Source organism: Phaseolus vulgaris, chromosome 2 (genome assembly GCF_051622355.1).
Source record: "Phaseolus vulgaris cultivar YP4 chromosome 2, ASM5162235v1, whole genome shotgun sequence".
Taxonomy (NCBI): domain Eukaryota; kingdom Viridiplantae; phylum Streptophyta; class Magnoliopsida; order Fabales; family Fabaceae; genus Phaseolus; species Phaseolus vulgaris.
The window spans coordinates 29,376,392-29,390,193 of record NC_143499.1 but is presented as its reverse complement, the minus strand read 5'-3'; the positions used below and the strand labels follow the sequence as shown (position 1 = coordinate 29,390,193).

Genomic DNA, 13,802 nt, shown 5'->3' with positions numbered 1-13,802 from the left:
TAGATGATATTGAATATGGCGAAACTCGTTCATTCACACCAATGATAACTAATAAAGATGACGATGTACTTGATGATGTACATGCAACCCGTAAAGACCACAGTGAAGGAATTTACATATAAACATTCAACCCACATGCAACATGTAAATAAACATTTATAATTTTATGTATTATTTTTATATGATTTTAATTCGATGCACATTAACTAATGTTTGTTACCTAATTTTTTTAACAGAGACATGGATGACGACCAGACTCCAGTCAGACCTCGATCTGGGCGAGGTAGTAGAGGACCTACTAGATTGAAGCGTCTTGCATTGAGACGTGCTGCTGGTGAGAAGACACATGTTGACATTGACGTCAACACTGGAGTGGCTTTTGGTCCTAAGGCAGATGAGTTTATGAGCTATCTTGGAGTTGTTTCTCGTGAGAGGCTCTCCATTTTGATTAATTCATGGGATGAGGTTTCAGAGGTTGATCGGAACATGCTATGGGAGGATGTTCTGGTAAGCTTTACATTATTATTGTTATCATATAATGCTTTTTAATATTGATTAATTAATTTTAATTTCATGATGTTATTTTGCAGGCAAACTTTGACATTCCTGATGTGGAACCGCTTCGATCAAAGATATTATCCAATATCGCACTTAAATTTCGTACCTTTAAGTCAAGACTGACATCGAGATACATTTTTGGCGACCTTAAAGACGAAAATCCATGTTTAAAGTACCAACATATTGATGAAGAGACATGGCGTCTTTTTAGAGAAAGCCGTGAAAATGAGGCTTGGATGGTAAGTGAAGTAACTTTTTTGTTTATATAACATTAATAAGTTTATCTTATTTACTTCAGTTTGTTTATTTCAATTATGACAGGATCGTCGGAAGAAAGCTCAAGAGATAGCTTTGAAGAATCTTACCCCGCACGTTATGTCTCGTTCGGGGTATAGAAAACTTGAGCAAACACTGATGGTGGAAAAGGAGAAATCTCAACAGGGGACGTATTCTGAGAATGTGGAAACAGGGGTCACTTCTCCTCCACCACCTTTTCGCCATGAAAAATGGAAGAGGGCCCGAATTAAAAAGTCCGGTGCACCAAGTTCCGAGCAATCCGGGGTTATAATCGAAAAAATTGTAAGTTATTTTTGTTATTTTCAATTTTTTTAAAGCATTAATTATATTAATGATTGAAAATATGATTTTTGTGTACTCTTGCAGGATTCCTTGGAATCCGACGGTACATTTGTTGCTGAAGGTCGTCACGATATCCTGGTTGAAGCAATTGGACGACCTGAACACTCTGGTCGTGTTTGTGCCGCTGGACAAGGGGTCAGAATTAAACTTTATTTTGGAGTTTCAGAACGACAGCCATCCTCCTCCTCCAAGAAGGAAACTCAAATGAAGACTAAGTTACGTGAAGAAATAATGGAGGAGATGAGAAAGGAGACTGATTTGATGTGGCTGGAGATGAAAAAGGAGAATGATCGAATGCGACAAGAGTTTCTATCGCAACAAGTTTGTGCTGAGCCGATTGAACCCCTTGTTAGTCCCACTCCCAAGAGCACAAAGGGGAGTTGTGCGGCTCCTCCAACATCAGGGGATGATATCAATGGGCAGACAGAGGATTGTGAGCTACTGGTAGTGGGCGGCAAACTTCCTCGGGTGGTGGCACTTGGAAAAGTCTATAAAAACGCCACCACCTTACATAACGTTCCTCTCTCCCCTGATGTGGCGAAGGTAACTGTTGAAAAAGTACGATTTCCTGATGCTCGTGTTCCACTACCTTCAGATGAGGTAACCACTGTGGCCGATGCATTTCAGACATTCGTTGCCTGGCCCAGAGAGCTCATTCGATCTATGCCCGAACCTCATGTAATAATTTCGTTTCATTATATTATTTTTTATTTATATTTATATATTACATATAATTTAATACAAATGTTGTTTATCTTGTAGGAACCTTTTCAGCCACCAACTCCGAAAAAGAAGCGTGAGGTTCCAGTTGACGATCCTATGGCTTCCCTACGTCTCATTGCTAGTCAGATTGGCAATGATCCTTTTCCAGTTCCGTGGGATAATACATTTTTTCAAATCAACACTGAACTGCCACTGATGATTTACAACACAGATTTATCAGAATTTATATCTGGGAACCAGGAGCTCAATATAAGTATAATTCAATTTTTTATGATGTAAGTATCTTTACCTATTATTCAATTTACTTTATGTTAAATTATTATTGATTATGCTTTAACTAAAAACTTGTAGGTTTTTGCATAGAGTCTGTATCACTGAGGGGAAGGAAAATATGTATGGATTCGTAGATCCTGCATATACTAATCCCGTTGGACCAAACTCAACTGAGACTCAAGCATACATCACTAACATCCTGGAAAAAGAGGGAAAACAAATTTATTTATGCCCTTACATTAATGAGTAAGTTTAATTATATGTCATCAATTATTATTATTTCATGTTTTAAATATTTACTAACTCTTTTCAATGATCATATAAGCATCATTGGCAGTTACTTGTCTTATCAATGGTTGATAAGACTGCTGTGTGGTTCTGTTCCCTACACAAGAAGATGCCCACAAAATTTAAGGATATCATTGATACGTAAGTATAGTATAAACTTAACTTTGTATATGTTACTAATTAACCATCTACTAACAAGGTTTTTTGTATTAACCAGTTCATGGCGTGGATATAACATCCTAAAAGGTCGATCCAGTTCAAATAATTTGAACTACATAAGAGTAAAGGTTTGTAATTTTTTTTCTTTCTCTATTATCATTGTTTATCAATATACTAACATATTACTTTTTATTGAATTATATAGTGTAATAAACAACCAGGAAGCTATGAGTGTGGCTATTACATTATGCAATGGATGATTACCATTATAAGACTAGGTGTTAAAACTGGTTGGAAGGAGGTATATGTTAAATCATTTTTATAATTCTTGAACATATATATATCTAGAAACTAATTTATGTCAACTTTGCAATGCAGTTATTCACAGAAGAAACACCAATGAGTGAGGAAGGCATTTCATATGTTAGAGATTCTTGGTCCACATACTTCATTAATTTTTATAACTTTAGCATAAGTAAACAATATTAGTGGTTTTATTATATGTAATTTGATCACTTGTAAATGTACATTTTGATGATTTCAATTGGTTACTACATTTTTGTATTTGTCTAGCTGGGTTTAATAATTATGCAGGTTATTTAAATATATGGTTTCTGCACAAAACAGGATGTACCAAAAAAAAAAGCACTATTTACAAATGCGATCATTTACCAAGACCGCATTTGTAAATAGTGAATTCGCATTTACTAAGACCGCATTTGTAAATAGTCATTTATGACCGCATTCATAAATCCTAAACCCCAAACTCACTCCCTAATTCAGAATAATATACAAATGCGGTTACCTAAAATGACCGCATTTGTAAATGTGATTTATGAATGCGGTTATAGGACCGCATTTGTAAATTCCAGATTTACAAATGCGTGTTGATCAAATGCGGTTCTATGACCGCATTTGTAAATTTAAAATAGCCGCATTTGTTTAACTTATCTACACTAGTGAAAATTAAAAGACATCTAAATAATATATATATATATATATTCTATATTCTGTTATATATAGAACAAGGTAGTTTTTTTAGTTAGATGTGATAAAGAAGAATAAAAGAAAATAGGATAAAAAGAGATATTATTTAATTTAATAAAAAAATTAATATTTTAAAATTGTTTAATTCAGGCTTAAGTACTTTTATATTATTTATTTATTTATTTATTTTGTTTTGGTTAGTCTATTAACAAAAAGTTAAATCAAATTTCCCCAGTTTAAGAATTTATGACTTCGTAAGGTTTAGTTTAATTAAGTCCATCAATTTAAGATATCTTGCTGAAAAAAAAGGATACACAATATTTTTCTATATGGGTTTAGGAAATGAAAAAAAAAAACACTTCATACTAATTATTTTTCAGTTAAAAAAATAATCTTTTTATTTCATTATTTTTTAACATAAGACTATTTTTTTTTATGTTATGCAAAATTGTTTAGCTTTTTTTAAGAAGCTAAAATAAAAAATATTATCCTTCTATTTTATGCATTCGTAGTACATAATATTAAATTTATTATGCCATATGTATAAACTAAAAAGAAAACATTAAGTAACAAAATAAGTTGATGGAATGTTAACATATTTAATTTTAAAATTAGGTTACTACTCTGAAATATGTTATATAATTTTATTAAATTATTTTATTTTTTTCTCCATGTCTTTTCTTTTATAATTATTTTAAATGAGAAACTCTCTGTCATTTTTAATGATAATGATATTTTTTTTTTAAGTTTCATTAGAGTCTTTTCTTTTCATTGACATTTATGATAAACCATGTTTATCATAAATCACAGTGGTTGTATATATAAATGATGTAAAAAGTATGCATTCCATCAATCTTGAACAAACAATGTACCATCAGTTTCTACATCATCGGTTACAAAATTAACTAATATAGAATTTTTTATATTAGAGTATTTTGCGGTTCAAACTTCTTCTCATAATCTTTCCTTTCAACACTCACTCCCTACCTTGCTTCCTCTCATTGTATCTTCCATTTCCCTCAAGCATCACTTTCTAACAAGTGTAAACATATATATCTTCCTTCCTAGTGCCACCATTCCTAATTCTGCAAAATGTGATTACTCTTTTAAATATTTATTTTTTTATTGTTAGAGATTCCACATCGACTAATGATAATGACATTTTATAATATATAAGTAAATGCAAATCTTATGAACCGATTTTGTAAGGTTGACTTAAATTCAAAGTTCACTTCTTAGTATAATATTAGTTGTTATACGAACATATCCTAGTGAAAATTTGTTGAGCTTATAGATCACTTGTTATCGAGTCTTTATTGAACCATCCATAAATATATAATCCGACATATTTCATAGTATATAAGTGAATGTAAACCTTAGCTTATAAATCAATTTTTTAAAATTGAGTTAAAGTTAAAATTCACTTCTTAATATTTATATTTTATGTTTTAAGCTTAAACTCTTTTTTTTTGTATTTTTCTAATTTCTTTTGTAAAAGAGTTTCAAGAATATCATAACATTTAAAAAAAATAAAAACATCACATTACAATACTTGAATTATTACATATGAAGAATAAATTAGACAAGTAGAAAAAAAGTAATTAGAGATGACAATATCAGTCTCACACTTGACCCGTCTCACATAAAATATACAAGTTGCTTTTATTGTCCCATGCAAGTTAGTCACGCCAACATGTTTATTAAGTTAGTTTTTTTTTATGAATTAAGTAAATAATTTCCATTATTATTCTCACGACATAGGTGTAATAAGATATGAATAAAAAAAATTATAATAATATTTTAATTAAATTTTAATCGTATTAATAAATTAATTAATAAAATACTTCATTAAGTATATATAATTTTTTTAGTAAATATAGACACATAATTACTATTCTAATAAAAACTAATATATATATATATATAATAATAATAATACTATATTTAAATTTTATTTTAATAAGGAATGATAGAAAACATTGAAATATAATCTAATTAAATAAATAAATATTTTAGGAATGATATGACTAAATATGATAAAATTAGTCCATTTTTTATATTTAAATAAATTATACATCATAATTATTTTGTTTATAAATGTTAAAATAACACATTTAATAACTTTTTTTATAAACTAAATTGGATAATTTAATGGCTTTATTGAGAGTTTTTACGAGACCAAATTTGCATACTATTATACAACTTTAAAATAAACTAATAATTTGTTTACTAGTTATTTTATATAAATATTACACTTAAGACACAACTAACGTTTTATTATTGAATTTCATATTTAATTTTTTAAAATATTTGGTCTTTTATCCATAAATTTAATTATATTTAGTTGATGGATTGATAAAAATTAGAGTAAATAACACCAAATTTATTTTTGAAGTTTTTTTTTCTCTTAATTGGTATTTAAAAGAAAAATAAAATATTTAAATATCAGATATTTGAAATCACATGACATCAAAGTGTTGGATATTTATAATTCCGAAAATCATTTAAATAATTTTATGATTTTAAAGACTATTTACAATTTAAGAAAAATAGTAATTATTTTAGGCAATATTTATTTTATATTCTAAAATTAAAAAATTGTTTATAAAATACATTATTTTCCAATTTTATGGCTCTCTATTAAACCACTTCCCATAAAATACGTGGTTTTTCTCTACAAATTTGTTCAAGGTAGAAAGAAAAGAAGAAAGACCATACTTAAACTTCAACGGTCAGTTAATTCAAAACTTTCCAACGGTCACGGAAATTCAAATTTGAAGATCCATTCCCACCCTTTCACTACGTTAGAAGCACTCTGAAACTTTCTTTCTCCTACGAACCAGATCTTTCTCTCTTTAGAAATTCCTTCTTGATTGCCAAAACTCCATCTTTCACATGGATCCGATTCAAACGAACGATGTTCACGAATACCCACAAACCCTATTCTCAGAACCCAACGATTCTCTAATGCAAGATGCCAATGAGTCCCTGTTCGATTCGATGGTTTGTGACCCCACTTCAAGGCTCATCCCAACTGGCTTTACCAGAAAAACAGGTTAGAATATCTCAAATTCAGAAGTTGGGTTTTATGATTTTCAGGACCGAGACAAGAAATGAAAAAATATAGTTGAAAAAGTTCCACTTTCTTTAAAATTTGAAATTACCTTCGGTTTATTTTTTCCAGTTATATAACTGTTGGGTGCATTATGTTTTGAAGTGTTAGTTGGGGATTTAGAGTTTTGGATTAGGGTTAGGTGAATTGTAATTGTGGTTAGCTTGGAAGTGTAGTGCTAATATGATTACACGGGTAATTTTGATGAAATTTTTGAATTTTCTGTGAAGTTTACGGAACAATGTGCTATAAATATTGAGAGAAGAGTTTACGTTTACGCTTTTGTAGATCGAATGTGTAATTTTAATATTATGTCGTTTTGAAGCAGAAGAGGAATGTTTCATGTTTGTAAATGCTGGAGGGGATGCTTTTAGTGAAGCAGCTGGTGCAACGTTCCTGGGTGACACGTATTTTGATGGTGGCAACGTTATGCGAACCGACGAGCGGATAGTGGAGGGTGGAGACTATCCATTTATCTATCAATCAGCTCGGTTGGGAAGCTTTTGTTATAGGTTTGATAACATTCCTCCTGGAGACTATGTTGTTGATCTTCATTTTGTGGAAATCATTAACATAAATGGGCCAAAAGGAATGAGGGTCTTCAATGTATACATCCAAGATGAAAAGGCAAGCTTTTCTGTACAAGCTAGAATGCTTTCGTGCAATTAGATTGGACAAATAATGTACAAGTAAAGGTTTCAACTTCTTTTTTTATTAAATAAAATGGCAGGTTCTGTCTGAATTGGATATCTATGCAATTGTTGGAGCCAATAAGCCACTGCAGTTGGTTGATTCAAGTGTGTCTGTGAAGGATGATGGGGTGATTCTCATACGATTTGAGGGTATATCTGGAAGCCCAGTCGTAAGTGGGATTTGCATAAGGAGAGAAACCAAGGCCTCAGGTGCTGTATTTCTGTTTACTGTGTTTGAATAATTTACCACTGGTGTATATGTTACTCAGCAATTTCTGTCCTTTTTATAATTTTTTCAAACAGTTCCACAAGTAACAAGTGATCACATTAAATGTAGCCACTGTGCTGCACAGATTGAAATTCCTTCATCACAGGTTAGAGGTGCAACCTAGCTGATAAGTGGCAGTTTGAAGTGCAAGTATCACTGACTCAACATATTGCTTTTCCTGCTTTTCATCGGAATCTTTCAGATGAAAGTTATGCAGGCAAAGTCTACGGCAAAGTATGAGAGTAAGATAAATGAGCTCAAGATGCAGTGTGAGATCAAGGCAAAAGAATGCTATGAAGCATGGATGTCATTAACTGCAACAAATGAGCAATTGGAGACAGTCCAGATGGAACTTGACAATGTGACAATTAAGTCACATACTACTGGTAAGTTTTGCAGGGTTTACCCTACAACAAGGGGGCATGTAACTCGTTTATGAGATTTATAGGGTCATAGTTTGTAAAACATTTCTAATTTTATTGCCAATTTCATCGTCAGATCAAACTGTGGAGAAACAAGCTGAAAGCCTGAGGAATATTTCTAATAGGTACGAGCTTGATAAGAAGAAATGGGCAGATGCAATTTACAGTTTACAAGAAAAAATAAAGGTAAATGATGAAAATTAAGGAAGAATTTATGTTCAAAGTTATTATCAGTATTAATTTTGTATGATTCTCAGAATTATATGTTACACAAATTTGTTTTGCAGTTGATGAAAAGTGATTATTTAAAACTTTCCTTTGAAGCGCATGAATGTGTTGATTCGATTCCTGAATTAAATAAGATGGTTTTTGCAGTTCAGGAATTGGGTATGGTTTAGTTTATATTATGCGGTTTCCATTTTTCTTTATCACAAGTTGCACTTGATTTTATGCTTTGAAATAGTACACTTCTAGGACTAAAAATTTCTTTCTGCAGTCAAACAGTGTGAAGATCTCAAAGTGAAGTACAACGAAGAGATGACAAAGAGAAAGAAACTCTTCAACGAAGTTCAAGAGGCTAAAGGTATGTTCTCGTGCCGTGTTTACTTATTCTACGTCATAAGTCAAAGGCTCTAATGCCCTTTTTATGGTTCATAGGGAACATTCGGGTTTTCTGCCGATGCCGTCCATTGAATAAGGCTGAAATATCAGCTGGATACAATACAGTTGTGGATTTTGATGCAGCTAAGGACGGATGCCTTGGAATTTTGACAAGTGGCTCCGTCAAAAAACCATTCAGATTTGACAGAGTTTATACACCAAAAGATGATCAAGGTATCCGAAAAGTTTAACACAGTTACTGGTTGCTTGAATTTTATATATTTAATACCCAAATTCTTATTATTTAACATGATTGGAACTTTTCTAAACGACAGTGTTTTCTTTGTTTTAACAGTTGATGTTTTTGCTGATGCATCATCAATGGTAATCTCTGTACTGGATGGCTACAATGTTTGCATCTTTGCTTATGGGCAAACAGGAACAGGGAAGACATTCACCATGGAAGGAACACAGCTGAACAGAGGAGTAAATTACAGGACTCTTGAGCACTTGTTTAAAGTTAGTAAGGAAAGGAGTGAAACTTTTTCATATGACATATCTGTTAGTGTGCTTGAGGTTTACAACGAACAAATCAGAGACTTATTGGCTACTGGACAAACATCAAAAAGGTAATTTTGGTAAGCTTGTCATTTGTTCTATCTATGAGATAGTTTGAATATATGTGGTTTCAAGAAGGCTAAAATATGCAATATCCAGTCTAAGCAGGAAACTGAAGTAGGTAGAATGACTTATCTTGAAATGGTTATCAGGTTGGAGATAAAACAAGCTTCTGAAGGATTTCATCATGTTCCCGGTGTTGTAGAAGCCAAGATTGATAGCATAAATGAAGTGTGGAATGTACTGCAGACTGGAAATAATGCTAGAGCAGTTGGAAGTAACAACATTAATGAGCATAGCAGTCGATCTCATTGGTACCAAGATCTTGTAGTTTTTCTTTTATTATACTATGTCTTTTTCTTCTACAACCTCTGCATCAAGATGACTCTTTTTTTCTTTTTCTATTTCAGCATGCTATGTATAACAGTAAAGGCTAAAAATTTGTTGAATGGCGACTGTACCAAGAGCAAGCTTTGGCTTGTGGATTTGGCAGGTAGTGAGAGGCTTGCAAAGACTGAGGCTCAAGGGGAACGACTTAAGGAAGCACAAAATATAAATCGATCTCTTTCTGCTCTTGGAGATGTAATATCTGCTTTGGCAGCTAAAAGTAGTCACATTCCATATAGGTATATCTTCACCCGTTTTCTCCTTGCCCATCTTAATATGCAAATATAAGTTTTGGTGATGCTATTTCCTTCTTGTGGTTTTAGGAACTCTAAACTGACACATTTACTTCAAGACTCGCTGGGTATGTCCTCAACTTGTATACTTCTTGTGTGCGTTTTAAGAGCAAGAAAGATCCTGTTTATGTAGAAATTCCTAGTAACATTTCTTGCTTATTTGCTGTAAAACGTTGCAGGAGGCGACTCTAAAACTCTAATGCTTGTACAAATAAGTCCATCAGACCAGGACCTAGGCGAGACACTGAGCTCGCTTAATTTTGCAACTAGAGTGAGGGGTGTTGAGGTAGGCCCTGTTAAGAAGCAAATTGATACAAGTGAACTTCAAAAGTTGAAAGCAATGGTAGGCTTGCTCATCCTTACTGGAACGCATTAAAATTTATTTCTCTTTCACCAAGTTCTATAAATTGTTAATGTCTCACTTTTACCCTTTGGCATTATTAGCTTGAAAAAGCACGGAGTGATTGCAGGACTAAAGATGAATCTATGCGAAAACTTGAAGAAAACTTCCAAAGCTTGGAGAGTAAGGCCAAAGGCAAGGACCAAATTTACAAAAATTTACAAGAAAAGATAAAAGAACTTGAGGAGTTGAATAAAGCCACGCAAAGTGAATCAGAGAAACAAATCTCTCAATTATCTGACAAATTGAGAGGGAAAGAAGAAACCTGTAGTTCTCTCCAACAAAAGGTTGCTTTCTGTTGTTAGACATTTGACTTTTTTATTGCTCATCTACGCATTGTTTTAACAAGGGATCTCCTACTTTCAAAAGAACTTGACATCTATGTTCATATTGATGAGTGGTTACTCAGCTTTATAAAACCACATAAACAGTGTGCTTTGTTCGAGTTTGTCATTAAATAAAATTAAATCGTTGGTTTCTCTGTCTCATTCATTTCTAACAAGACATTTGTCTCTACCGAAGGTGAGAGAGCTAGAGAAAAGGATGAAAGAACAACTGCAGTCAGAGTCAGCAAGTTTTCAACAGAAGGTACGTCCGTTACTTTGGGAAAGTGCTTCGTCCACTCATCTTTAATTAAAGTGCCATCTCAATCACTAAATCAGTTCTTGTTTGTAAGCAGGTTCGGGATCTAGAGAAAAGGCTGAAAGATCAGATGCAAGGGTCTGAATCTGAATCTGCCATTTTGAAAGATAAGGTTGCCAATAATTATAGTTGTTTGTACTATTAGATTTCCTGCGTACTTTGATAATAATGGGATATCTCATTTAATGACCCCTCTTTTTCTGTTGCTTCATATTCTTCAGATTAAGGAGCTTGAGAGGAAACTGAGAGAGCAGGAGCAGAGCTCAATGTCCATGATTCATCAACAGGTACTTGTCTCAAAATGCTGTTTAATCAAACTCATTTAAGACAATGTATGTACTGCTTAATATTTGTTTTACCAATAGCTAATACACTGAAAGTAAGTGTTATCAATGTTCTTTTGATCCTTTGTCTATGTTGTTGAGATTGAATTATTTCATCAATTTTCTTGTTCATTTTCATCATTCCCTTGACCACCATATGTGACAGATGAAGGAACTGGAGGACAGATACAGAGAGCGAGAGCAACAGTGGCAATGCAGAGAGCGAGAGCAACAGTGGCAACAAACACAAAGTTACGTGGACGCAGTAAAGGCCACACCAGATATAGGTAAAAGCTTCATGAATGAAGAATGTCCAAGCGAGATTGAGGCTGGCATTTTAAGGTGTTCAGACTCAGTAAACCGCCAGATAAGCCAAGGCTCTTCTTTGTTCAAAGGGAGTGATTCTACTAATAAGATAAGAAGCAAAACAAGAGGGTTTAGAAGCAATGATGAAAACAACTTTGTCATGTCATCATCATTGCACGATAGAAAAGTCACAAGGAAATCTGATCCACCCAAAATAGTGAGGAGTGTGAGGCCAACACCAAGACCAGCCACTGCTAATAATCAAGCTCCAGTGTCTCACAAGAGAGCTAGCACAAGCAGAGATCAGGTTCAAGGAATAAGAGAGAGGGAAAGTAAGAAGAAAATATGGTCAAGATAGTAGATCAGATCAAACTTTCAAGAGGGGCTGCTCGCTCCTGATTCATATTGAAATGTGTATTTTTACTTTTATCATATAGAATTCATATTATTATGTTTGTGCTGCAAATCCAGTTTTCTGTTTGGGAAAATACAACATGTGAAATCATTGTTATCACAATTTTTTACCCAAATTAATTTACTCTTGTAGAATTATTTCTCTTGTGATTGCCTCTTCCATCTAGTCATTATTTTCTTTAAATTACAATTACTTATACGTTTTTTTAGTTACTCATATTTCTTCTATGCATGTGAGTGATATTAGTGTTGAAATTCTTTTCCGATTGGTTGTTATCAATTATTTTAATGAAAATTTTCATCACTCTTTGAGAGTGGCTCGTGAGATATATGTGTTTGTTACTACTGATCTTACTTCTCACAAACACTTCTTTGTACTCATGTTATGTAATAACAATTGAAATGACAGCTAAAACAGAGTTTAATAATTTTGTTTAGTTCAAAATTAGAATTATAGGTTTGTTGGGTGTTTTTGAGGAATAATGAGAAGTTCTCCTGTTTTTCTATATCTTCTACGGTCTTCTTTTGATGTGTGTATGTTCTGAGTGGGCAACATGGGATATTCTGTCAACACATAATCAGTGAGGAAAGAAAAATTCATATTTGCTCAAGTATAACAATTGGTATCAGTTTGTTGGGTGAAGTGGTGACCACAAAAGAATCGGAATCGAGGATGGACTCTTATGAAAAGAATCTCTCTGATCATCAAGAACCTGTTCAACATTATTTGGAGTTGGTGTAGAAGTCCATTGAAGGCCTCACGACAGCATTTACAACCTTTAAGACAACCAACCAAAATGTACCACAAGATTATTTGCATGCGGATTTTGCTTGCGGAAAGGGCACACATTCCATTTTCTTCATTTGATGGATCTAACTTTCGAGATTGGAAGGCCAAAGTGCAACAATTTTTTGAATTAGAGGGAACCCGAGAGTCACAAAGAAGTCGTTTACTGCTGCTTTGCATGGATGGTAAAGCTTTTTCTTGGCAAAGGCATTACATGCAAAATGTTAATAATAAAGGGAAATCTTGGCAACAAATTCTTAAAGATGCGGGCAATAAATTTGATTTCGATGTTGTTGATGATACTCTAGCCAATTTAGCAAGACTGAAGCAAGATGGGACCTTGCTTGATTATCTTGAAAGATTTGATACTTTATTTATTGTCTCGGGTAGCGGTTCAGAAGAATTGGCTTTAAGTTTTTCCCTTTCTGGGCTAACAGTGGAATTAGAAAAATCAGTCACCGTGCATAGTCTGACTTTGGTGCATGAGGCAATCCGTATTGCTAGATTACAGGATGAAGTTCTTCAAGTGATGACACATAAGTTTTCTCTGGGTAAGTCATTTCCTTCAAGAGAAATGTTACATGGGGATCTGCTATTTCTTCTAGTACTCGGAATTATCCTATCTACCTTGAATCACACTCAAAGCCAATGTTAGTCACTATCTAGCAAACAAGTGAGTGTAAAGTCTGGGGCAAGTTGAATGCTACTTGTAGTGCTCAAGAACATATACCCATGGAACGTACATCGGATTCGAAGGGGAAGACAAACACTGATATTGTGGAGTAGAGTCTTGCTTAAATTAAGGATGAAGATGTTCATATTTCATGGAATGCTTTACAAGGAGTTGCTGGAAGTAACACTCTGCAGATGAAACGATGGATTAAGAAACAAGTTGTTCCGTTTTTAATGGA

General features: G+C 33.2%; 2 protein-coding genes across 3 annotated transcripts; both read left to right on the top strand.

The window, feature by feature from the left end:
* On the top strand, window positions 1–2,443 carry LOC137811297 (uncharacterized). The gene is made up of 6 exons (XM_068612987.2): window positions 1–507; window positions 591–797; window positions 880–1,137; window positions 1,222–1,875; window positions 1,960–2,195; window positions 2,272–2,443. Exons 1-6 carry the CDS (start codon window positions 241–243, stop codon window positions 2,441–2,443), a joined length of 1,794 nt encoding a protein of 597 aa, XP_068469088.1. The 5' UTR covers window positions 1–240.
* A 3,883-nt stretch (window positions 2,444–6,326) lies between these two features.
* On the top strand, window positions 6,327–12,249 carry LOC137811296 (Di-glucose binding protein with Kinesin motor domain-containing protein). 2 transcript variants are annotated; one of them, XM_068612986.1, is made up of 19 exons: window positions 6,327–6,682; window positions 7,068–7,366; window positions 7,470–7,641; window positions 7,735–7,805; window positions 7,902–8,085; window positions 8,198–8,307; window positions 8,409–8,508; window positions 8,618–8,704; window positions 8,779–8,955; window positions 9,077–9,350; window positions 9,492–9,653; window positions 9,750–9,965; window positions 10,050–10,087; window positions 10,199–10,362; window positions 10,464–10,706; window positions 10,942–11,007; window positions 11,099–11,173; window positions 11,283–11,348; window positions 11,551–12,249. In XM_068612986.1, the coding sequence occupies exons 1-19, from the start codon at window positions 6,523–6,525 to the stop codon at window positions 12,046–12,048; spliced, it is 3,162 nt and encodes a 1,053-aa protein (XP_068469087.1). In that variant the 5' UTR covers window positions 6,327–6,522; the 3' UTR covers window positions 12,049–12,249. The 2 variants fall into 2 exon arrangements, 1 of the variants encoding a protein (XP_068469087.1); XR_016518605.1 differs by having other exon boundaries at window positions 6,362–6,682; window positions 11,082–11,173.
* The last annotated feature ends 1,553 nt before the right edge of the window (window positions 12,250–13,802 follow it).

Coding starts and splice junctions, on each gene's coding strand:
- LOC137811297 (XM_068612987.2), top strand. CDS start 241: ATGGATGACGACCAGACTCCAGTCAGACCTCGATCTGGGCGAGGTAGT. Junction 508..590: donor TGCTATGGGAGGATGTTCTG/GTAAGCTTTACA, acceptor GTTATTTTGCAG/GCAAACTTTGACATTCCTGA. Junction 1,876..1,959: donor GATCTATGCCCGAACCTCAT/GTAATAATTTCG, acceptor TTTATCTTGTAG/GAACCTTTTCAGCCACCAAC.
- LOC137811296 (XM_068612986.1), top strand. CDS start 6,523: ATGGATCCGATTCAAACGAACGATGTTCACGAATACCCACAAACCCTA. Junction 8,705..8,778: donor CGAAGTTCAAGAGGCTAAAG/GTATGTTCTCGT, acceptor TATGGTTCATAG/GGAACATTCGGGTTTTCTGC. Junction 9,654..9,749: donor CATAGCAGTCGATCTCATTG/GTACCAAGATCT, acceptor TTTCTATTTCAG/CATGCTATGTATAACAGTAA.